The sequence below is a fragment of the Sphaerodactylus townsendi genome, linkage group LG06, assembly GCF_021028975.2.
Source record: "Sphaerodactylus townsendi isolate TG3544 linkage group LG06, MPM_Stown_v2.3, whole genome shotgun sequence".
Taxonomy (NCBI): Eukaryota; Metazoa; Chordata; class Lepidosauria; order Squamata; family Sphaerodactylidae; genus Sphaerodactylus; species Sphaerodactylus townsendi.
In genome coordinates, this window is record NC_059430.1 from 75,085,976 (window position 1) to 75,111,898 (window position 25,923).

The window sequence follows — 25,923 nt, forward strand, 5'->3', positions numbered from 1 at the left end:
TTAAACAAAAGAATTTTCTAATCAGGGTCCCCAGCATCTTTAGAATTCTAACTGAGGGTGGTGGGCCCAATCACAAATTGGCTGCTGCAAAAGACAGATTTAACACAAAACATTAGGGAGTGAGGTTTTGCATCACTCTAATAGTAATTTGTCAGAAGATCCCTTTTGAAATGGACATTTTGCTTTAAACATTTTCTTGCACACACACAGCTTACCTTCAGACCCACAGTGATCATTGTGCTGTGATGGCAGCTGCTGCCAAAGCTGTGTTTTAAAACATCAGCACAGCCAATGAGATCTCCAAAGGCCAATCAGAAGCTGCACTGGGCAAAAGCCCCATCTGGCCTCACCCACTTTCTAAAAACACTTAGTGGGCTCCAGGAAAGTTGTCAGCAGTCACCACTCAGCTGAATGGCCGGTAATGTTCAAGAACACAGATACAGAAGCACTGTCAGCAAACACAAAAATAAAATTGAGAAAGGTTTTTATATATTAAATACTATATGCAATTCCAACAGTGCGATCCTATGCAGAACAAAACCCACTGAAATCAATGTGCTCAGAAAGGAGAGACTTTGCTTATCAGAGGAATTGCCTCAGAGCAACACTGAATGTTATGCAGAATGAAAGCACAGAATTCTAGATGGTACTACCGTAACCTGGGAGGAGGATATCATATATTTCACATCATTTAAAGCTTCCTGTCTGTTGTAAATAAGTAGAATGGGGAGAGGACTGTTCTAAGCCTATCTAACATTAAAGTATATTACATTTATGGAACTTTTAACGAGTGGGAACATCTCAAAATATACACCATTGGTAGTGCCCACTATCTGAAATAGCGTAGTCTACATTTCTACATAACAATTTAGCCCAGAGTAATGTCTTATTCCATATAAAGCACAGAGCAGTTCTTAACACCTCTAGATGACACAAGCTGAGCATCCTTTAGAAGCAAGTGCACATTAAAAGCTTTTTGTATGCTCCACACAGCCTCATAAAATTAATATTAATCTATACTAAATTAGTTGCATAATTAGTGTCTCTTACTCCCCACCCCCACAGCTACAGTACAGGAAGCATAGTTACCCCAAAATCAATTCTGCTCAGTTAACTGCTGCAACTCATAGGGATTCCATGTGCCAAAATATTGCTCAGCTTGCTAATGAAAATAATTAAAGTTGATGGGGTTTTTTTTCAAACCAGCGTTTTCTCCGTGGAAATTAAAATTATAAGTCAATCCACATGTAGGGAAAGAGAAGAGAAAGAAAAAGTTCTTAAGGTTTGTTCTGTAGCTGCTGTTTGGAGGCATCTCAAATCCTCTACCTTCGGATGCCACCCCTATACATTCTCTCCCCTCCACTTCCTCCTCCATCTTTTCTTTTTCTCTTTGAGTGATGGGCAGAATAGTGGTAATGAAGGAAATTGCCATCAAGGGCCATTAGGGCTGTTACCCCAAAGGTTCAGTAAAGCAGCATGAAGAAAATTTGGACAAGGGGAACATCTCGTAGCAACATTTTCCCTCCAACCTTTTGGCACAGTAAGCTTCTTATTTCAGAAGATAAACAGAACCCACACACATCCTTAAAACTCAGCGTATCGGTATTGCTTCTGCCATATTGTTACCTAGTTCATTCTGCCGGTAATACGTGCACTGATAAAAATTCCCTCCATGCCACATACATGAGATCATCACACCATGTTATCTTTATAAATTAATCTAGTTTAATTGCCATAATGAACATTCAGAACTAGAACATAATCTTCTAAGAGGAATGAGTACTGGATTTAAAACTCAGTTACTTTTAATGCTACTTCAAAGCTAGGAGCATGCAGAGGCAGGAAAAAAACATGACTGTGAAGGGTTAATTCTTCACACAGATTATGTGTGTGAGTAACATGCTGGGAGTGGGTGGAGTTTAGAATTCAGTAAGATCTGATGACCGAATTATTGGGATGGGGGGGGGGGATTCTTGGAACAGAGATTTCAGATGTGTTTAGTGTCTGCATATAGAACAGTGGTGCTGGCTGGGAAAAACCTTTGGGGTGAAAGGGTCCTACTCTAGCCAAAGAGTTAAATAAACTGCAAGGCAGATTCTACTGGCCAAATATGAAAAACAAAGCAATCTATTCCATTAGTGGTTAAGCTGTTTTCCAAAATTGACATGGATATCGTAGGACCAGTCTCAAGCGCAACCAGGTGACGAAACAAACACATCCTAACTATAGTGGACTATGCTACAAAGTTTCCTGAAACTGTACCTTCATGAGATGTACAGGCTATGAGTGTAGCAGAATTCTTGCTGAGTATATTTATAAGGTTATGATTTTCACAGGAGATGGTCCCACACTTGGGCATGAGCTTCATCTCCAAAGTGATGAAAGAATTGCTGCAAGCTTCTGAAATAAAACATTTAACCACTACTACACACTACCCACCAGCTAATGGACTAAAAAAGCAACTAAATAATTGGGACCAACAGCTACAGCCCCTGCTGCTTGCCTACAGAAAAGTACCACAAGAGAGTTCCAGCTTCAGTCCATTTGAACTCATGTATAAATGCTACTGGACATCCTGAAGGTGTAAGCTGGAAGAGAATCCATCCAGAGCAGAAATATCATACCACCAAGAATTGCATGAGAATCTTCAGGACCTGCAAGCTGCTGTTGCAGAAAATATGCAACATGCCTTGCTTAACCAAACAACCTCGTACAGTGCTAAAGAGAGGGAAGACATTTGAGACCTGGAGACCAAGTCCTAGTGTTGAAACCAAGATGGAGGCACAGACTGGAAGTTGCTCGGGAATGATCTTCCAAGATCACTAGCCAAGCCTCAAAAGAAAACTATGTGGATCCAGAAGAAGGGGGGAGGAATGTAAATTGTTCCATATTAAGTATGCTAATATTGTGACAGGTTGCATGCAAGGGTTGCATTATAGCTCAAAATACATCACTAGATGGAATACTGCCTGCAAGAAATAATGACCATCTCCCTAGAATGAAAACATCTGGTGATGATATAATGAAGGTCAGATAAGCAGAAAGGGGAGGAGGAGGAGGCTCCTTTTTTGGTCGCTTAATAACTAAGTCAGGACGGACAGCTCTCGTTCTTCTTCAGGATACTGAAAAGTTTTTTTCTAACCAGTAGTGGGGTTATTTAAAGGATTTTTTTTCCTGTTTCTTAACTGCTGTAAATAAAAGGTTTTTGGACTTTGGTATTGCCAGCAGTCAGACTTGCTGACTTTCCTCCTCATTCTCAAAAGTGAAAGTATTTCACAGAGAAGGTTGCTTCGGGGGAGGCAAGAGGAGAGCCTTCTGGAGAAGCTCCTGAGCCGCTTGTCGTCTGGCTTGCAAGATTGCAGGAACGCCAGAATAGAATTACCCATACACAGGGTAATTTGGTTCTTATGACCACAGAAAGAACAAAATATGACTTTGAATTAATGGGTTTGGGGAAAATAACAAAGAGAAGCACTGTCCATTAAGTGAATTTAGAACCAAACATAATCAAAGATCAGCAATGGCAAGTCCAAGCAGTTTTAACTAGAAGAAGAAGAAGAAGAAGTTTTAACTGGAAGAAAAGATTCACCTCTGCACATAATTGGCCTGGGAGATTCTAAATGATATCTCTCCCTCCTTACCATGTCACTGGCCCACTGGCCCACTATGACAAAGGAGTTGTTAAATGTTAAGTCTTGAGCTAGGCCTACCTGCTAAAAGTCTTTGACCCTATCTGTGACTTTGTTGCCAAAGCCATACAATATGATTTTTGTGTGAATTATAGAAAATTGAATAAAGTGATGGTGTCAGATATTTATCCCATGCCGAGAGTGGATGAGTTAATTTTAAAAAATGGGATAGCACAACATATTTCCACCTTCGATTTATTATTGGCAGGTGACTATGACCCTGTATATCAGCAGAAATCAGCCTTTCTGACAAGGAAGTCTTTTTGACTTACTGTACCAAATTTTGGCTTAAAGAACTCCCTAGACTTATTACAAATATTAATTGATTAAAACTGGACACCAGAATGCCAGATCACTTTTGAGCAACTAAAGCAGGTACTTACCACTTAAGAACATAAGAAAGAGCCTGCTGGATCAGACCAGAGTCCATCTAGTCCAGCACTCTGCTACTCGCAGTGGCCCACCAGGTGCCTTTGAAAGCTCACATGCAGGATGTGAAAGCAATGGCCTTCTGCTGCTGTTATTCTCGAGCACCTGGTCTGCTAAGGCATTTGCAACCTCAGATCAAGAAGGATCAAGATTGGTAACCAGAGATCGACTTCTCCTCCATAAATCTGTCCAAGCCCCTTTTAAAGCTATCCAGGTTAGTGGCCATCACCACCTCCTGTGGCACCATATTCCAAACACCAATCACGTGTTGCGTGAAGTAATGTTTCCTTTTGTTAGTCCTAATTCTCCCCTCCTCCCCCCAGCATTTTCAATGTATGTCCCCTGGTTTTAGTATTGTGAGAAAGAGAAAAATTTCTCTCTGTCAACATTTTCTACCCCATGCATAATTTTATAGACTTCAATCATATCCCCCCTCAGACGTCTCCTCTCCAAACTAAAGAGTCCCAAACGCTGCAGCCTCTCCTCATAAGGAAGGCACTCCAATCCCTCAGTCATCTTTGTTGCCCTTCTCTGCACTTTTTCTATCTCTTCGATATCCTTTTTGAGATGTGGTGACCAGAACTGAACACAGTACTCCAAGTGCAGTCAAACCACTTCTTTATATAAGGGCATGACAATCCTTGCAATTTTATTATCAACTCCTTTCCTAATTATCCCCAGCATAGAGTTTGCCTTTTTCACAGCTGCCATGCATTGAGTTGACATTCCCATGAAACTATCAACTAAGACGCCCAAATCCCTTTCCTGGTCTGTGACTGATAGCACTGACCCCTGTAGCGTGTATGTGAAGTTTCGCTCTTTTGCCCCTATGTGCATTACTTTACATTCTGCTACATTGAACTGCATTTGCCATTTATTAGCCCACTCATCTAATTTATGAAGGTCCACTTGGAGCTCTTTGTAATCCTTTGCGGTTCTCACCACCCTGCATAATTTGGTATCATCCACAAACTTGGCCACCATGCTACCTACCCCTACTTCCAGGTCATTTATGAATAGGTTAAACAGCATTGGTCCCAAAACGGATCCTTGGGGGACACCACTCCCTACATCTCTCCATTGTGAAAACTTCCCATTTATACCCACCCTTTGCTTCCTGTTTCTCAACCAGTTTTTAATCCATAGAAGTACTTCCCTTCTTATTCCTTCATTGTTGAGTTTTCTCAATAGTCTCTGGTGAGGAACTTTGTCAAAAGCCTTTTGGAAATCCAAGTAGACAATGTCCACTGGTTCCCCCTTATCCACATGCCTGTTTACACCCTCAAAGAACTCTAGGACGTTTGTAAGGCAGGACTTGCCTCTGCAAAAGCCATGCTGACGCTTTCTCAGCAGGTCTTGCTTTTCTACACGTTTTATAGTTTTATCTTTATTTATTTGTTGTTTGTTTGTTTGTTTGTTGGATTTATAGGCCACCTCACTCCCGAATGGCTCGAGGCGGCTCACAATATAGCTGTTCTCAATGATAGCAAATAAGTACAAAAAATGACTGATTCTACTAATTTATCAGGAACAGATGTCAAACGGACTGGCCTGTAATTTCCTGGGTCCCCCCTAGATCTTTTCTTAAAGATTGGTGTGACATTGGCCATCTTCCAGTCTTCAGGGATGGAGGAAGATTTCAGGGATAAGTTGCATATTACAGTGAGAAGATCAGCAATTTCATGCTTGAGCTCTTTAAGTACTCTTGGGTGAATGCAATATGGGCCAGGGGATTTGATCGCATTTAGTTTATCAATGGCTGCCAGAACTTCTTCCTTGTCTACCACTATCTTCACTAGTTCCTCGGATTCGCCTCCTAAGAAGCTTGGTTCAGGTGCAGGAATTTTCCTTACCTCCTCTTGAGTGAAGACAGATGCAAAGAATTCATTCAGCTTCTCTGCAATCTCCCTGTCATCCTTTAGCACACCTTTTGTTCCTTTATCATCTAATGGGCTTCCCTAGCTGGCCTCCTACTTTTGATGTACTTGAATAACTGTTTGTTGCTGGTCTTGATGTTTGCAGCCATGTGTTCCTCATAATCCTTTTTTGCCTCCCTTACAGCTAACTTGCTTCTCTTTTGCCACCATTTGTGTTCCTTCTCATATTCTTCATCAGTCGAGCTGGACTTCCATTTTGTAAAAGACATCTGATAGTTTTCTCAGCCTCCCTTGGTAACCATGGTGGCTTTCTTTTGGACTGGGCGCTGCCTTTCCTAACCTGCAGAGCACATGCCAGCTGAGCTTTTATTACTGTGTTTTTAAATAACCTACAAGCATTTTGAACAGTTTTGACTCTCTTGATTTTCCCTTTATGCTTCCTGCGCACTATCCCCCTCATCTGTGAGAAATGTCCCCTTCTGAAGGTGAATGTAACTACATGAGTAGTTGTCACTTGCTCGCATGCAGAGGCACTGAATCTGACAGCATTGTGGTTGCTGTTTCCTACTGGTTCAACAACACTGACTTCCCATACCAGGTCCTGGATCCCACATAGAATTAGATCTAGGATTACCTTTCCCCTGGTTGGTTCCACAACCATCTGCTCTAAACCACAGTCATTCAGCATATTCAAGAATTCTCTCTCCTTACTATGACCTGAACATGCATTTTTCCAGTTTATGTGGGGATAGTTGAAATCACCCATTACCACTATGTTTTTGCTTCTGTTGGCCTAATTTCTTTTTCCATCTCAGAATCATCTTGTGTGCTTTGGTCAGGGGGACGATAATATATTCCTAATATTAGACTATCCTTCACACCTGGTATTGATATCCACAGTGATTCTGTAGGGGAACCAGCTTCCCTTGCATTGTCTATTTTATATGACACTATGCTCTCTTTGACGTAGAGGACACCACCACCCCCGATACGCCCTTTCCTGTCCTTCCTGCAGAGCTTGTAACCAGAAATAACAGCATCCCACTGGTTCTCCTCATTCCAGCATGTCTCTGTGATGCCCACTATATCAATGTCCTCCTTCAAAACCCTGTACTCCAATTCCCCCATTTCAGGGCTTGGGTCCATGAGCATCCTGCACAGTAACTGGCTAAGGGTTTATCGTAGCTAATTATGTAATTTAAGCTAACATAGTCTTGGCATCTGTAATAAATTTGGTTTTTAAAATCTTGTGTATTTCTGCATGAATATTTTTCCAAAATCTTTTAACTTTTCCACATGACCAGTACATACCAGTATGATTGCCAGGTACACTCTCTCAATAACTAAGAGATGCTACTTTTTATCTGCCAATTTACAGTTTAGGTAGAGAATAGGATGCTAGACTCTCCCATCTGACACAGGATGGTCCCAGTGGCTATATTTGAAGCATCAGTTAAGAAGGTGAAGGGCTAAATCATGATTGGGACAAAATTGCTGTACCTATAGGGACCACGAATAACTATTAAAGAGGCATCCAACAGAACCACAGCCTTGCACTTTAATGCTTCTATACAGGGGCTTTCATTACTATGGGGAGTTCATATTTGGCATAATAATCAGCTTGCATTCAGCTTTCAACTTTCATCTAAAATTATGGATCTTGGAATGCTTTTTAAACAAAAACAAATACTATTTGTAATGTAACTGGTATGGGAATGTCAATGACCTGACCAGTTTCCTTATGAAAGTCACCTTCAGTAGTAAATAAATGAACACACTGAGCTGAATGTTGAGTGGGATAATTACTTAGAAAATTGAATCCTAATGGAAAAGTCCTTTGATTCAAACAAAAGCATTTTGTTCTCTTTTGTATTGACTCAAAACCTTGCATATGAAAAACTGAGAGAGACAATATCTGTTTAAAAAACCAGAAGTTTGTGACCTGTTCACGAACAGTTCGACCTACGTCTACCCCTGCATTAGGTGATCAATGAATCAAATACCTTAACTGTGATAAAGCAGTGAGGGAGTTATTGCTTTCCACAATCCATAAAAAGGTTAGATCAGTGATGGCAAACCTTTTTGAGACCGAGTGCCCAAACTGCAACCCAAAACCCACTTATTTATCACAAAGTGCCAACATGGCAATTTAACCTGAATACTGAGGTTTTAGTATAGAAAAAATGGTTGGCTCCAAGGCGCACGTTACTCGGGAGTAAGCTTGGTGGTAGTCGATGGCTTTGCTTTGAAGCAACTGTGCAACACTTCAAACAGGTGAATCACGACCCTAGGAGGGTTTACTCAGAAGCAAACCCCATTGCCAGAAACCAAGCTTACTCCCAGGTAAAGGATCATGCTTTAGTTCTTCCCATGAAAATCAGTAGGGTTGAATAGCGCTTAACAGGGTTACCTACATTGCTTCCCCAAAACTAGGTCTTAGATTTAATGCTAATAATCTCCCTGAAACAATTACACTATTATCACATGACAAACTCTGTGCATGCGTGCCCACAGAGAGGGCTCTGAGTGACACCTCTGGCACCCGTGCCATAGGTTCGCCACCACTGGGCTAGATACTCTCCATTACATCTTTTACAGGTGCTTTCCTTCAGTGTTAAGGCTGGGCAGTAGAAGAGCAGGAAATCAAATCTGTTTCTTGTGAGTTTCCTCAAATATAATTACTGGTGTGAATTATATTCAACTATACGAAATATATTACAAACCTTTGTTAAAGACAAGGAAGCTGGGTGGTTTTTGTGGATGAAAGTATGTTGACATAGGGTCTGTTCACATTTTGCCAGGATGTTTATAGGAAACTAATGTGTGAATGAATACATCGGGATCCAATCCAAGACCTGAGCTCCAGCTTTTTTAAATCCAGAGGTGGTTTTGAGTTCAAAGCCCTTAGAAACATGCTTATCTACCTGCTAGTTCCGCAATAAGCTGTGAGTCAGATTTTTAAGGTTACAATTCTATGAATACTTATTTAGCTTTAAGTTCCATTAACCATATATTTAAACATTTGAGAAATGCTGAGCAAAAACAGATCTTTACCACTTTGTACTTCATTGAGGTGAGATAAATAGACTGAGACAAGACTCATTCTCACTATATGAAGCAATTTTGGTTTGCAGAAAACCAGAATTAATACACACCAAACACAAATTGTACTAGACAGACAAATGCCTTTTATATCCAGCCCTACTCTACAACTTATCCTAAGCAATTCCAAAAAAATCATCATAAGATGTTACTACTGCAAAATATAAATGCCATTAACTCAAAAGGTACTCAAAAGGTAGTAAGATTTGGTTTTATCCACTGAAATTGGTCATAATGTGAAGGATGTGAAAACAGACTGTTGCTTAAACAAACAAGTAAAAACAACCTAGACTGAGCAACTAGGGCACAAGGAAAAATGGCTTTATAGCAGCACAAAGCACCCTGGCTTTTCATTAACACAAACTGCTTCCCTGGTGGCCCTGATTAGGCAGAAAGGCAGTATATTTATTATTTAATTCATTTATACACCACCTTTCTCTCTAATGGAGATCTAAGCAGCTTACAACATTCTCCTTCCCAGAGGCGGAGCTGGGCCAGAGTGCGTGTGGTGTACATTTTGTGTTTTTCCACCCCCCGCGGGACCCTGCCCCCTGCACCTTAGTGCAGGCTGGAGAAGCGGCCTGTTCCCTTGAGGCTGAAAACAGTCTGGTGGGAACTACACTTCCCATGAGACCCTGGGGTTCGTAAGGTCACCTGGGAAGTGTAGTTCCTACCAGGCTGTTTTCAGCCTCAAGGGAACAGGCTGCTTCTCCACCTTGCACTGTTAAGTGTGTGTGTGTGAGGGGGGGCGCCACGGGGGGGATTTCCAGCCCTCAGGTACACTCTCGGTGCAACACACACACACACCCAGTCCCCTGGTAGCCCCGCTTCTGCTCCTTCCCTCCAACTTATCTTCACAACAGCCCAGTAAGGCAGATTAGGTAGAGAGAGAGTGACTGGCCTAAGACCACCCAGTGAGATTCCATGGGATCTGTAGGGATTTGAACCAGGGTCTCCCAGATACCAGTTTGGCACTCTTACCCACTATACCACACTGGTTCTCATATTGTAAATCAAATAAATAAACAAGCCCATCCCTGTCAAAATCTATAACTTTTAGTACTAACATGTGATCTATTAGAAGAGAATTACTACCAGTATTTTCATAGTTATATGGAGATAAGTCAGCTCATTAGAAATGACAGGAGAAAATATTCTCTGTTCCTACAGTTTGCACTTGACTGCACTCCTCATTTCCATTTTTCCTAGAAAAGCAATTACCCACCTGTACTTATGGGGAAAAAAGAAGAAGCAATTATTTCTGAAGCTATGTGTCAATCAGCTACACAAAATGCAAAACACACTCCATTCATTGTTTGAATAACCAAATCAGGCCTGGGATACATATTTCAAATATTTGGGCACAGGTGGGTACATATGCAGGAAAACAGCCTAACAACCAGATATACCTTCTTGACTTTATAACCCACCTACTTCCAGGAGGAGATGTTCTTGATAAGCTGTTGATTGATAAAGTTCCTGTTATTATAGACCCAGTGTGCTTCATGTTACCTACTCACTTGTAATTCCTAATACAATGATTTTACTCTTCATGCTTGCTTTCAGTATCCTCCCTGTTTGTACCCCACACCTGTTGGGAAACCTGATGAATTCAGAGGGGAGATAATGGATGCCACTACTATATTGTGAGATCAAAACACCAAATAATTAATTTATAGTTTATTTAGAATAATTCTATACTGCCTCTTCAGAGGCTTGCTACAGCTTTTTACAATTAAAAATAAGCCTCTAAGAAACAAGCTGCATTGTTTCACATTGTCTGTGAAACAGAACAGGCCATTTAAAAGCTGATAAGATAAGATAAAACACCTACTTAAAAACATGCATTTCAGCTTGGCACCTAAAAGAAAAGAAAATAAGAGGGAACTCTAAAGGCAAGGAAAATGCCCAGCCTCTAGTTGCCACTCACTTCATCTCTGAAGCAGGGTTACCCAGAACAGGACGTGACAGGCAGATTTTAACTGGAAAGCTGGATATGCTATGGAAAGTATCGTACCTTTTGCAAAAGCCCAGTACAAGTGCTAGAATTACTTCCATGTGTCTGCTGCTTGTGCATTATGAATTTGCAAAAGGAAGGCTCAATGACCACTCCTATCATCCATCAAGGTATGTATTATGTATGCACATTTCCAGAGGAGGTATTAGGCTGATGCAGAATCTTTCCTTAAAAAGTCTAACGGCATCATAAACAGTAACCCAATTTTATCCCACCATAAACATTGTTACCTCTGGAATATAATTTTGCTAGTGTTCAATTCTTGCTTATTTTATCATTACAAGACACTTTTAGATTCTGCAACACAACACCAATTTCTACTTCAGGTGCCTTGCAGCCATGAAGTATGATGTACAGGAATGATTTGATCAACAGGACAATCTAAGGAGGAGCAAGCAAGAGACACTCCAGGAGTGCGAGAGAATTGAGATGAGATTCTTACTTGGCATGCATTGTAGATCAACTGGTGCTCCAGTTTCTTGACGCCGAGAATCTGCTGAAACATTTCATAAAGCTGTTCTTTGCTCAAAATAAGTTCCGATACAGCACTTAAAGCCATCCGGTTGGACTGTTTGTACAAGTCCTCTTCTCCCCTGTAAATGGCATCGTATTTAGCTATCCAAGAGCTGAGCACAGTCTCTTTACTTAATCCATCAATTTCAGGCAAGCTTCGGACCCGCTTTTCTATGTTCTTCTTAAAGACATCTCTAAAGTCATTTGCTGAGCATCCTCCACTGTGGACCATTCTGGCAACTCGATCGCTTTTAAGAAACACCTTTAAAAAATGAAAGATGGGGTTAGGAACAGGCACGCAAAAAGAAAATAGGATGTGTGGAAGTTATCATTACTACTCTGTGGAGCAAAGTGGTTTACTGAACAGGACTTGCGCTAAAAAAAACCTTTTATTAACTTGTTTCAGGTTCATTTTTCCAACAGTTAAACAGGCAAAGCTGTAATAGAAGTTGATATTGCTAAAACAGCTTCATTGAAAGAAAAGTACCATCTCCTAAATATGCATATTCAGTGGGTAATCCCATTGAGTCTTACTCCCTAGACTCTGCTTTAGGATTGCCGCTTTAGTCACTGTGACTCATCTTTAGAAATGGGAATGATCATAAGAAACAGAACTACCGTATATACTCGCGTATAAGTCGAGTTTTTCAGCCCTTTTTTTAGGCTGAAAAATGTCCCCCTCGACTTATACGTGGGTCCCACTTACTTGTGTGGCATTCCCACTCTCCCTTCTTTGCTCTCTCCTGCCTTCTTCTCTGCTGCCCCCCTCACTAACTCATTCTTTTTTTCCTTTCCCTTCAGTCTCTGAGGCTTGAGTTGGTTCCAGGGAAGCTGCCTCCCCGGCAGCCTTTATCGTTTTCTTAAAAGGGCAATGCTCCAAAGATTGCTTAAGGCTTAAGCAATCTTTGGAGCACTGCCCTTTTAAGAAAACCATAGAGGCAGGCTGCCGGAGAGACAGCTTCCCTGAAGCCAAGCCAAGCCTCAGAGCCTGTAGGGAAAGGAAAAAAAGAATGAGTTAGTGAGGCGGACCCCTGCGTGCCACCTTGCCCCTCCTTAAAAAGCCTCCCAAAGGCTTCTGGAGCTCTCCTTTCCCCCAGCTGCGGCTCCTTTGCCAGCTCAGCACCCCACCTCCCAATGGACCTTTCCCACCCTCAACTTATACTCAAGTCAATAAGATTTCCCAGTTCTTCAAGGTAAAACTAGGTGCCTCGACTTATATGTGAGTCGACTGATACGTGAGTATATACGGTAAGTCCCAGCTGTAAGGAACCTCAAAGGACTCGAAACAAAGTAACTGAGTTCAGTTCGTTTATTTCATAAACTTCAATGATCACAATACACGGAATGCGGACTCTGACTTTCCCGGGCTTAAGGTGTCGCTTTTACGGACCCTTCAGCCACCTCCCCCAAACGTCCCAGCAGAATTCCCACGACAGGATAGAAACAAGCTTCAAACACACAAGATAACCACAGCAAGGTTAAGGCCACATCCGCCCCAGGCACGAAGCCTGGAATGAGGAATGCGCCAAGGTCAGGCAGAAAGAGCAGAAACTAACCCCCACCCTTACACTCCGCCTCCTCTACGAAAGCCCCCTCGCCACCTGGTTTATGAGGGAAAGCCTTATGGAAAGCAGTGATCAAAGGGGGGGCGTCAATATTTTCAACATACACCCATTGATTATGGCCCGAGGGATATCCCACCCAGGAAACCAAATATTGCAAACGTTTGCGTATGTAACGAGAATCCAGAATAGCGTCGATTTCGTAGTGTTTGTGGCCATCAACGATCACCGGCGGGGGAACCTCCATTGGGTCGTGCCAAGCATCTGAATCTGGAACCCGCTTGAGTAAGCTAAAATGAAATACAGGGTGAATATTACTGAGAAAATTGGACAATTCCAATCGAGCAGTCACATCATTGATCACTTGGGTGATCTGAAACGGGCCTATGAATTTCTTGCCTAGCTTGGAATATTTATGCACATCCCTAAGGTTTTTGGTAGACAAATAAACCCACGCCCCCACTTGCAGAGGAAAATCCAGCCTATGTTTGTCCGCTTGTGTTTTTTGGGCTTCCTGCGCTTGCGAAAGCGAGGAGGAAACGGATTTCCAGCCTTCAGCCAGAGACCGAATCCAGTCACTAAATTCAGGGGGTTGGAGTGCATGATCGGGGAGCTGGGGTAACGGGGGGAATGAACGACCCGAGACCACTTCAAACGGAGTTTTATTGGTGCTGCTGTGAACCGCGTTGTTGTAGGCATACTCGGTGAAGGGAAGAAGTTCCGTCCAGTTATCCTGATGATAGTTGGTGTAACAACGTAGGTACTGCTCTAGCGTTCTGTTGGTCCGTTCAGTCTGGCCGTCACTTTGCACGTGGTGCGGGGCAGCCACAACCGAAGCTGTTCCCAACAACTCCAGGAAAGCGTTCCAAAACTTAGATATGAACTGCGGGCCCCTGTCGGAGATCACTCTCTCCGGCGATGAGTGCAAATGATAGATACGTTGAATAAACAATTTGGCCAATTTAGGCGCCGAGGGAATGGTGGAACACGGAACGAAGTGTGCCTGTTTAGAAAAAAGGTCCACCACCACCCATAACACTGTATTACCATGGCTTTCGGGGAGATCTGTGATGAAATCCATGGAAATCACTTGCCATGGCCGGGCCGCCGGGGGGATGGGGTGTAGTAATCCGTGAGGCTTACCAGGGATGGCCTTAGCCTCTGCGCATGTCGGACACCCTTTTATGTATGCCTCAATGTCCTTGCGCATGGTGCGCCACCAAAATTGCCTCCTAAGTAAGTGGAGCGTTTTCAAAAATCCAAAGTGTCCCGCTTGTTGGGCGTCATGGCCAGCCAGTAGAACCTGCTTACGTAGGGCCGGTGGGACGTACCAGCAGTCACCCCGTCTCCAAACTCCCCCTTGCAACTGCAGGAGGGGGTCGGATTCATCCTTCGGAACCTCCTGTCGTCCCGCCTCCTCCAGGTGACGTAGAAATGGAGATACAACGTCCGGGACATTCATGGGGGGGTGTATCGGGGGTGTAACTGTCTGGGATCAGGTTACCACCAAGCCCAATTGAGAGGGTGTGAGAATAGTGCGAGGCATGGCGCGTAAGGAGGTGTCCGTCCCCTTGGGGAGGCGGGACAGGGCGTCAGCTAATTTGTTGCTATTACCAGGGAAAAAATGGACGGTGAAGTTGAATCTGGAGAAAAAGTCCACCCATTTTAATTGTTTGGCCAACATTTTGAGTGGAGTAGACAAAGCTGCCAAGTTTTTATGATCGGACCAGACTTGGAACGGGCGCGCGCCTTCCAGCCAATGCCGCCACGTAGACAAAGCCTCCTTAATGGCTGCCGTTTCTTTATCCCCAACCGTCCAGTTGAGTTCACGGTACAAGTTTGTTATCTTTATTTTTCTGCAAGAGTGTTGCTCCTAGGGCTTTATCCGAAGCATCGACATGCACAATGAAAGGCAAAGTGGGATCTGGGTGTTTCAAGATGGGCTCGGTAGTAAAAGCTGTCTTAAGAGCCTGGAACGACTTTTGACAATCAGGGGACCAGGAGAGGGAAGCCCCAGGTTTCGATGCCTGGGGTCCCTTTCCCTTGGTGCGCAGTAAGTCTGTGAGTGGTAGAGCCAGCTTAGCAAATTGGGGAATAAAATCTCGATAAAAGTTCGCAAATCCTGGAAACGATTGAAGTTCCTTACAGTGGTGGGTATCGGCCAATCCACCACAGCTGCTACTTTTGCCGGATCCATCTCCAGGCCCTCTGGAGAGATCCGATACCCTAGGTAATCCATGGAGGTCTGGTGGAAGGCACATTTGGACAGTTTTGCGAACAGGGAGTTATCAAGCAGACGTTGCAACACAGCCCTGACCAGACGTTCATGCTGTTCCATCGTTTGGGAATATATTAGAACGTCATCCAAATACACCACCACCCCTTTGAACAGAAAATCTTGTAAGACGTCGTTAATAAGTGACATGAAAGCCCCTGGGGTGCCGGATAATCCGAATGGCATTACAAGATATTCATACTGGCCAAATGTAGTATTAAATGCTGTTAAATGCTCGAATCCCTCAGCTATTCGTACTCGGTAACAGGCCTCCCTCAGGTCCAGTTTGGTGAAAATACGCCCCTTTCCCAAGGCATCGAGCAGGTCCTTGATCAGGGGCAAGGGGTATTTATTTGACAGCGAAACAGCGTTGAGACCACGATAATCAGTGCACAGACGTAGGGTTCCATCTTTCTTTTTCACAAACAAAACGGGGGCTGCGTGAGTGCTCTTGGTAGCTCGGCGAATGAAACCGCGAGCCAGATTCTTATCGAGAAAGGCTCGAAGCTCCTTCTCCTCGGTTGGACTCATCCGATATATTCTACCTTTGGAGAGTTGTGCCCCTGGGACCAAGAGGATTTTACAGTCTGTGTCCCTATGGGGGGGGGGGAGTTGATCGCACTCCTGTTCTGCAAAGACTTTGGCTAAATCCCAGTACTGTTTGGGAACTCCGGCCAGTTCCTGGCTCGGGTCACTGGCTAGAGCCATTTCCTGGGGCGCATTGGGGTCTTCTTTAGCCTCTGCCGGTGGCTCACCCTCGTGCATGTGATCCCCACAAGGAGGATCGGTGAATCGGACTATGCGTTGCCCCCAGAAGATGGTGGGTTCATGGGAGAGAAGCCAGGGCATGCCCAGCACTATGGGATGTTTGGCGACTGGAGCCAGAATGAAGCTACGTCTTTCCCAGTGTTCAGCGCATCGCAGGAGCACTGGTTGGGTTTTGAAACGGGCCGGACCGTCGGTGCCCAACGGGCTGCCATCCATTTGAGTAAAGGGAATGGGTTTGGCCAATGCTATACATTCGAGCCCTAGTTGCTCAGCCACCTGAGGTCTCATAAGGCAGTGGGAGCAACCGGAGTCTACGAGAGCTCGTGCCAGAATATGGGTGTGCTTGGAGGTATTGGTCAGCGTGGTCATAATAGTTATGGGGGCTCCCCCTTCACTCACCGCATCTGGCGCAGGAACCTCTTCCGCGGGACCCGACGAGAGGCTCACCCCTTCAGGTTCGGTGTCATCGGCTTCCCCGGGCTTGTCATCACAGGTGGTTTGCGCAGCTCCTTGGGGCCCCCGAGGACCTGTCTTGCGAGGAGTTCGCGCCGTTGACTTGCGGGGAACGGGGACAGGCGCCTTTTGTTTTTTCGGGCAGTTGGCCGCCATGTGGCCTGGGCCCCTACAATATAAACATAACCCGAGACGGCAGCGGTGCTCAGAGGTGGATTCGGCTGCCGGCGATCCTGCACTCGCCTTCTTCGGCGGGGCAGCGGCCGTCGCTGCCGGTTTGACCGGAGGTTTGGTCGGAGCGGATTTCCCCGTCTTGGAACAATTGAGACGGGCCGCAATAAGGTTGCCGGTTGTAATCCATTCCGCAATAGTCTGTGGTTCACGCACCATGCATGCCCAGGTGCAGATTTCCGAGTCAACAGCGTCGTGGAAGTATTCACACTTCATGCGTTCGGGCCAGTCTGGGAGTTTGCTTGCGGCCAACCGGAATTCTCGGGCAAACTCTGCAAAGGTTTTATTACCCTGCTTGAGAGTTTTAACAGTCTTGATGGCTTTGTTCACCTCCTCCGGATCTTGAAAACGTAGTCGCAACCCTTGAAGTAAAGCTGCCATGGTTTGAAGTTCAGGGGCCCCTGCTACTTCATGCAACTCCACAAACCATTCTGCCGCATCTCCATCCAGCACGGATCCGATGTCACGCACCTTCTCGGCTTCGGATCTATAAAGATCATCAAACTCAAGCATGTGTGCGTCGAGTTGCAGGATAAAATATGGCAATCTGGAAGCCGTCCCATCAAAACGTGCAGGAATGTGAGGGCGAGGGTAACCCCTACCGGCTCGTGGAACTGGGGCCGGAACTTGTGCGGGCGGTGGTTGCGCCGCCTGCGCCCCTGGACCGGGGGCTGGAGGTTGCACCGGGAGTAGGACTCTACGTTGGGGTAGGGGAGCGGTACGATCCGGGGCGATGGGTCGGCGAGTCGCGCCGCCGGTGCTGGGTAGAGTAACTGGTGGCGCTTCGAGATTTCTCTGGAGCGTCGCTTCCCTTGCTGCCAACTCCCTCTCACGACGTGTGAGAGCCTCCCATTTGCGTTGCAGCCTATCCCGTTCTCTACGTTGCAGTTCCGCCTCGACTACTCCTTGGTTTTCCAGCGCTTTAAGGCACTCGCGTTGGCGCTAGAGTTCGAGTCTGGAGTGTTCTAGGACTTGATCACGGGAAGTGGGGTCTTTGAGGAACTGGTCTCTTAGGACATCCTTCTCTCATGAAAGTTCCGCTTTCACGGCTCGGCGCTGCCGTTCACGTTCTTGTTCGAAAGCTAATCGCTCACTTTCAAAAGCTTCCCGCTCCTGCTCCAGTTCCTGTTCTAAGGCTTCACGCTCTTTTTCGAGAGCTATCCGTTCCTGCTCCCAGTCCCGTTTGGTTCTCTCGAGGGCTTCTAGCTGTTCCCAAAGATCCAAAACCGGGGGACGCTGTGCATCCGTGGCCGGTAGGGCGGTAGCCCCCATAAACTCAGACCTGGAGGCACGGGCACCGTCAAGGGGCATGGCAGCTGCTCCCTCGAGATCCGATAAGTCCGGAGGGTCGCGGGTACGGGCATCTTCTGCGAAAGTGAGCCTGAGTCTGGAAGTTTTAGGTAACTCCAACACTTCCTCCTCGGAGTCCTGGGTCGTTGGGGGGCACGAGCCTTTCGGGCGCGCTCCGGTGCTCTGCCAGTGATTTTCGGGAGGGGGTTCCTCGAGGTATTGATCCAGAAATCTTGCCAGGGACTCCTCGGTGTCCCCGTGGATGGTTGATACCCCGATTTCCTCCTCCACCCGTCGCATCACCGGTTTGTAATCCATATGCTGGCGGGTGGTGAAATGTTGCCCCACGGGGGCACGATCCATCAACACCTCGCCACCAGGATCGTAGAAATCCTGACACACTTCCAGGCGGCTGGCCGAAACCGTGCGCCGAGCCATCAGGGGGGCTTCTTCCACTTGCTCATGCAGTTGGAGGAAGGCTAAGCTCCGGCTGAGCCGAGGCTTAGAGAGGGTCACCAGGGAGACTGGTTCTGCTGGCTCCTCCAGAGAGACCGTCCTGTGGAAGGAAGATATGGAGCCCTCTTTGGGGGCTACCACAGTCTTGTCGCCTTCCAATTGCGACGAACTCTCGGTGTTCAATCCCTGCATGTCGTTGGGCATCAGGGATCCACAGAACGGATGGAAAATGGTAGTGACCAAAATCAACCCGAAGATAGAGAAATGAGAGTCCGCATAATGTAAGGAACCTCAAAGGACTCGAAACAAAGTAACTGAGTTCAGTTCGTTTATTTCATAAACTTCAATGATCACAATACACGGAATGCGGACTCTGACTTTCCCGGGCTTAAGGTGTCGCTTTTACGGACGGATAGAAACAAGCTTCAAACACACAAGATAACCACAGCAAGGTTAAGGCCACATCCGCCCCGGGCACGAAGCCCGGAACGAGGAATGCGCCAAGGTCAGGCAGAAAGAGCAGAAACTAACCCCCACCCTTACACCAGCTGCATGAGTAGTTCTCTTTCATAAGTATATGCTCCTTTAAAGTCCAGAGCAGTTCAACTGTCTGTGCATGAAGTACTTCTGGCAAATGTGCACATGCTAAACTCATTCAACAAAGAAAATTCAAATGATTACTTGAATATATAAGTCAACCAGCACAGATAAAAATATCTTGGAACATTTTGATAACTCCTCACATAATCTCTAGCATCTGCCTTTAAAACTTTTCAAAGATTGAAAGTTAGGAGGTACCTTTCTTTCTGCACTCCTCCACATGAAGCCTGCTGGGTGATCTTATGCCAGTAACAGTTTTCTCAGAACTCTCTCAGTTCTACCTACATCACAAAATGTCTACTGTGTGGAGAAGAATGTAATGTAATGGTTAGCTGCTTTAAGACTCCTTAAGGTAGCAAAAAGCAGGGTATAAAAACCAACTCTTCTTGTTCTTTCAGAAAGATGCTTTTCAGTGGAGTCAACCTGAAAGTCTGGTATCCAGGTTCTGGCTGAGGTTAACAATATCCAGTACTATTACTGCCAATTATTATTCTCAATTCTGCTATTATCATTCCCAACAATATTTAAAATTAGGAATTCTGCAAGAAATGCAGGTGTGTATAGGAAGGAGGGAACACTCCCTAGCTGGTCTGGGCTGCATCAGCATATTAAACTTAAGAGGAACATTAACAGGAAAACCTGGTCCCTGGAATCCAGAAACCTGGTCTACTGGCCATACAAAATAATGGCCAAAGCAAATCCAACCAGGTGTGGGATACAGCATTTCCTCTTCCTCCCTTCCTGTTCTTGCTGCCTTGGTGGGGGGAAATTATCCTTTTAATTCCATATGGGAAAGCCAGGAAGGGTATGGTTATAGTTTTTATTAAATATCCAGAGTACCATTCCAACATTTTCAGAATTATTTCCTGGAATAACTAGACTTCAAAGGTTTAATGAAAACTTTAATTACGTCCCTATGTTCTGTGGCTCCTTATGTTTACAGGAGATAAAAAATAAGCCAAGGTCAATGGTGCAAAACAGATAAAAATATTTTTATTACTCTGATAAAAAAAATCCCAACACATTTCGCCCAATAGGCTTTTTCAGGAGAATTTGTAATATATAATATGTAATTAGATTACTGAGTTAAGAAAATAGTTATTTAGTGAAAATTATACAAACAAATAAAACAATACATTAAAAAGTTCTGGCAGCTGTAAAACCTAACACCTGCCTCCTGGATCCGTGTCCATCATGGCTGGTGGAAGTCAGTGGTGATGAGGTACCAGGACCCCTGTTGGAAATGATCTGCCTCTCCATCCAGCAGGACATTTTCCTGGGAAGGCTAAAGAGGGCGGTGGCACAACTGCTCTTTAAAAAGTCTTTGGATCGTTTAGATCCATCCAACCACCATCCACTTTCGAATCTATCATTTCTGGTTAAGGTAGTTGAGAGAGCGGTCATGGAACAGCTACAGGCATTCTTATACAGACACATTGGCCTTGGATCCATCCCAACTAGCTTTTGTCCTAGCTAGGAGATGGAGACTGTGCTGGTCACCATCACAGATGAACTCTTTCAACAGCAGAATCAAGGCAAGTCAGTGCTGCTCGTGTTATTAGATCTCACCATAGCATTTTGACATGGTTGACTACGATCTTTTGAGCCACTGTCTCGCCATTACCGGAGTGGGGGGAAAGCCTTAAATTGGCTGGCCTTGTTCCTCCAAGAACTGGGACAGTGGGTAACGCTTGGGGAGGGAGGGTTCCAGTGGCATCCCCTTAGCTGGGGGGTGCTGCAGGGGGCAATCCTATCCCTGATATTATTTAACATCTATAGATCCTTGGCTCAGCTAGTCCACAGCTTTGGGCTGTGTTGTCACCAATATGCTGATGACATGCAGGTTTTTCTGTTGATAGAGGGTCAGTCAGCTACCACCCCAGAGACTTTGGTACAGTATCTGGAGGCCATGGTGGGATGACTGCACCAGAGCAGGCAGAAACTAAATCAATCAAAGACAGAGGTCCTGTGGCTGGGTCATGGGGGGCCAGAACAGGGATTCCAAATGTCAAACTTGAATAGTGAGGCTTTAACTTCTCCTCCACTGTAAATAGCCTGGGTGTGATCCTGGAGTCCTCTTTATCTATGAAGGCCCAGATCACACATACAGCCAGGACAGCCTTCTTCCCCCTTTGTCAAGCCAGGCAGTTGCCCATCTATTTGTCATACACACCTGGCCAGTGATCCATGTAATGGTCACCTCCAGGTTAGATTACTGTAACTTGCTATATGTTGACTTATCCTTGAGACTGCTCCAGAAACTGCAGCTGGTCCAAAACACGGCCACAGGAGTACTCACTGGGACATTAGTGAGAGAGAACATTAGACCTGTGCTTCACTGGCGTCATTGGTTGCCAGTTGAATTCCAGATCGTTTTCAAGGTATCAGTTCCAACCTTTGAGGACTTGAGTGGTCTGGGACTGTGGCATCTTCAGGACCACATCTCACCATATCATCCACAGAAGACCCTCCAATCCTCTGAAAATAATTTGCTGGTAGTTCCCAGCTCCAAGAGCATTCAACCCTGACTCCCACTTAGTGGAACTCACTCCTGGGAGATACCAGGGTCCTGCGAGATATAAATCAATGTTGCAGGGCATGTCAGACCGAATTATTCTACCAGACTTATACCTGACAATGCCAGTCCATAGTGTCATCTTGGCCCCCGAGCTGGTGTCCCCTCCCTTCCTCACCCATAAGACATTGTAAAGTTAGGGTGAGAGTATGAGAATGTGATGCAGGTAAGATGTTTTAAATCGCTATCATTGCTATTACTGGGAATGTTGTAATTGCTAATTTATTGATGTTGTTTTATGCTTCTATTTTAAACATGTGTGTTAGCTGCCTTGAGCCTGGCTTTGCCTGGGCAGGGCAGGGTGGGGTGGGGTGGGGTACTATGTCAAACTAACAACAACAATCAAGTCAGAATACAGATGGTACCGTATACAGGAGTCTCAGCTCTTGAAAATGGCACATGAGTTAAGACAGGTGCCCTTTATTCCTCCCTCCCCCCCACACACACACCATGGTTGCCAGCAGGATAGGGCCCCTGAAGTGTTTAAAAAAGTTAACATACTCTAAAATGTTCCTGTGGAATACCCAAGGATGCACTAAGATTTAGTTTGGTCTTCAGTGAATGCTCTGCTTATTGACCCTTCTCTTCATCCCATGTAGAGCAGAAGTATCTTTTCACATAGAGAAGTGTCCATCTACAAAGAAAAGAAGCACTGGCAGGCCCATAGTACATATTGTGAGAGGGCAATTGCAGTCACAAGTAAAGACAAGACTGAGAACTACTGACCTGAATTGATTCCATTATTATTTACTGAGACAAAATGACATTTTAAGAATGTCTTCTCTACAGTGGGGCAAAGTCATCCAGACTGGTTAGGTCATGCCACTCATAGTTACAAGCAGGGCTGTGTAAATTTTTGTTGTACCCAGCCCCCTGGGTGATAGGTGGCTGTCATTCCCAATCATCCAAAAGTTCTGCTAAGCTGCTCCACTTTTACATAAATACATACATGTATACAAAAACACCCACACAAAAACACCCACACACAAATATACACATCTGCTCGGGATGGGCAGGGAAGAGTCCCCCAGCTTCAGCTCTGGTATGAGCGGCTTGTAGCCATGCCATGGCAGGGCAAACAGGCATTGCGGCGCTTGCCCCACAACGTCATCAGGTCATCAGGAAATCTCATGAATACATTGTACGTGTTTTAATACCACCCTAAAGTAGTTAAATTAACTAACCACACTAAGTGGAGACATTTGTAAAGCTCATAAATATCTATCTCACAAGAACAAAAAAAATTCAGATTTGTGGAGAGACCAAAGTGGAATTTTATTTCAATCATGCAACTCTGATCTTCAAGAATTAAAGCAAGGCATGGAAGAGTTACTGTGTAGACTGGGATCTGGCACTGCTTGGTTCTCTTGTATATGGTTCACAGCTGACCTGCTCATTAGGAAAATCGGCATGGGAAGGAGCTTCACTTGGTTCTTCAGTACCCAAAGGCTCTGCTTCATTTCTAACACTTTCTGCTCCTCCTAACATGTTCCATTTGCACACAGGGCACGTCTGGTTCTTCAAAAGCCAGGGGTCAACACACACTTTGTGAAATAGGTGCCTGCAACGTAAAACACGTACCACATCTTTAGGCTTGTATGTTTCCAAACACACTGCACAGCTCTCGCTGTTCGATGCAACCTCATTGTCATCTTCTTTCAATGTCCGAAGTTCGAGCTGATTAATGGTGGTTTTGATATCAAGTATGCCCTGGCATCTCTCAGTTGGATTCCTCATGCTTCTCAGCTTCCCAATGCAGTGATATGTGCAATATACCAGAAAAAATGCCAGAAAAACAAAAATGGAGCACATGTAACGATTCAACCCTGAGTAAAGGTGCTTTCCTACTTCAATCGTTACCTCGATTTGGATGCCATTCTGAATCAAATGCAACAGGTCTGTGCCTTTCAGGTTACCGATCATAACTGCTACAATATTTTCTGCCCCATAGTTAAACATTGGAAACATGTTATTGCCTGTACCAGGAGAATTATAAATTATTACTCCAGCAGCTCCCTTTTCTGCAGCCACACTTATTTTTTTTGTGAAGGAACACTGTCCCCTCATAATGAGAGCGATCCAACTGATGGGGGCGACTGGCTTAACAAAATTGGTTAATGAGCTGCAGGCATTTTGGTGCAGTTCCTCTGGAGGCACCACCTCTCCAGAAACTCTCTTCAAAGGAGAGGCTTTACCAAACACCCCAGCTTCTGCAATCTCCCACAACGTTGTGTTCCTTACCCGAAATGCTATCTTGAGATTGGCAATACACAAGGCATCGGCTTGAGAACTGTGGTTACTGAGCAGGAGAATGATGCCAAGGTTTAGGAAGAAGAAAGCTGCTACCCCTCCTCTCTGGATAGTAGACCTATACAAGATCATTTTGGCCCCAGTCAAGCAGCCACCAAATGAGTAACTCGGAACAATAAGCCAGCACCATGGACAGGGACTTTTTAAAAAATTTGAAAACTGGAGAAACAGGCCCAAGGGGATCTTCTTGAGATACTGCAGACTTTCCTGCAGCCTGGATCAGAAAGAAACAATGATTTTTTTTCCTCCAGTGAAGTAATTCATTGTTGAGTAATGAAATTGTGACATCATGGACAACCCTTGATAGCGCTGAATCTGATTGGCTCAGCATTAAAACATATGTTTTGCCCATGATTGGACTCTAAAATGATGTACAGATTCATATAAACTTTAATCAAACTTTTACTGAAAATTTGGCATAAAATGTCAGTCCTTTGGGAGAGTTCTAGGGGCACAAAATATTATACTGTTAAAGCCACTTGGTTTCAGACCACAGTAGAACAGGATCATCATACCATGTTTCTCCAAAAATAAGACAATAAGAAAATAAGAAAATAAGATATTAATTTTGTTCCAAAGATGCGCTATGTCTTATTTTCAGGGGATGTCTTATTTTTCCGCTCCACAGCTGCATGCTCTGGTGTTCTGTTTGACGGGCATGCTTCCAAACAACGTTTTACTTTCGGGGAATGTTTTATATTTAGCACTTCAGCAAAACCTCTACCACGTCTTATTCTCAGGGGATGTCTTATTTTTGGAGAAACAGGTATATATACTTCATACAACCATATGTACCTGAATTATGGTTCTGGCAGCTGTAATCAGCATCAGTTTACTTGAATATTTTTGGTATTCTTAGGGAACATTCAGAAAGATGCTGAAACTATCCCCATTTCTGCACATCACTAATAATGTGGAACAGTCAACAACAAGGAACCTGTTACACCCTGGTAAGGCATAGAAACAATCAATGTTGTTAATTCAAGATTCTTAACAAAACAAAATAATGCAACTGTCCTGAGACTGAAGAATTGTTTCAAGCTGCAAAACCCATGCAGGAAAGGTTATCCCCTGTACAAGTCACCTGCTAAGTAGATCCATTGTACTATACAAGCTCAAGAATCCACACAAGGCTACTGCATTGCCTATAATTTGTACCTTTGGAATCTGGAACACTGTGGAAGCCTCTGTGACATCAGAATTGGTTTTAATACTTGCTCAGCTCACATGCACACACAGCAACAATACAGAGGAACTCAGAGGTTTCACCTGTAGACAGTATAACAAAGACCTTCCAGTCTGTATTCATCAAGTGGAGGAGGTTGTTTAAAATTTGCCTGGTAAAGGAGGTCTTTAGGACATTTCAAAAATGAGGTGCCATCAATATATATTTGACATTCAGGTCTATGGTTATTTCTTATCGAGCCTGACTATGGTTATTTCTTATCGAGCCTTAACCAAAACTAAGGTTGATATACCAATCATGAACTTCCCTGAAGATCGCCAGCTTAACCACAGTTAAGTATGGGGGCTTGATGATAATTGATGACTAGTCCGTTATCTGTGCAGTACTGCCCACATCTATTCAGCAGTCGACTAAGTCCAACTTTTGAGCGAGATAGAAGGATGGTATCATCAACATATAGAAGTATTGGAATATGCCTTGAGCCTAATTTAGGGGCATGGTTGTTAATTTCCAATAAGGCTGATGGAAGATCACTCAAAAATAAATCAAAAAGGGTTGGTGCTAACACACAGCCTTGCCTCACACCTTTA

The 25,923-nt window shown here is 44.5% G+C and overlaps 2 protein-coding genes across 2 annotated transcripts in view; both read right to left on the minus strand.

The window, feature by feature from the left end:
- Positions 1-25,923, minus strand: part of CADPS2 (calcium dependent secretion activator 2) — a gene marked incomplete at its 5' end in the record, with an annotated part of 402,437 nt that overhangs the window by 254,117 nt on the left and 122,397 nt on the right. The window contains 1 exon segment of the mRNA XM_048501584.1: positions 11,557-11,889. Within this exon segment, the coding sequence (XP_048357541.1) occupies positions 11,557-11,889 (333 nt within the window).
- On the minus strand, positions 23,167-25,248 carry RNF148 (ring finger protein 148). The gene is made up of 2 exons (XM_048500052.1): positions 25,236-25,248; positions 23,167-24,179 (listed from the first exon to the last, which is right to left on the minus strand). The coding sequence occupies exons 1-2, from the start codon at positions 25,246-25,248 to the stop codon at positions 23,167-23,169; spliced, it is 1,026 nt and encodes a 341-aa protein (XP_048356009.1).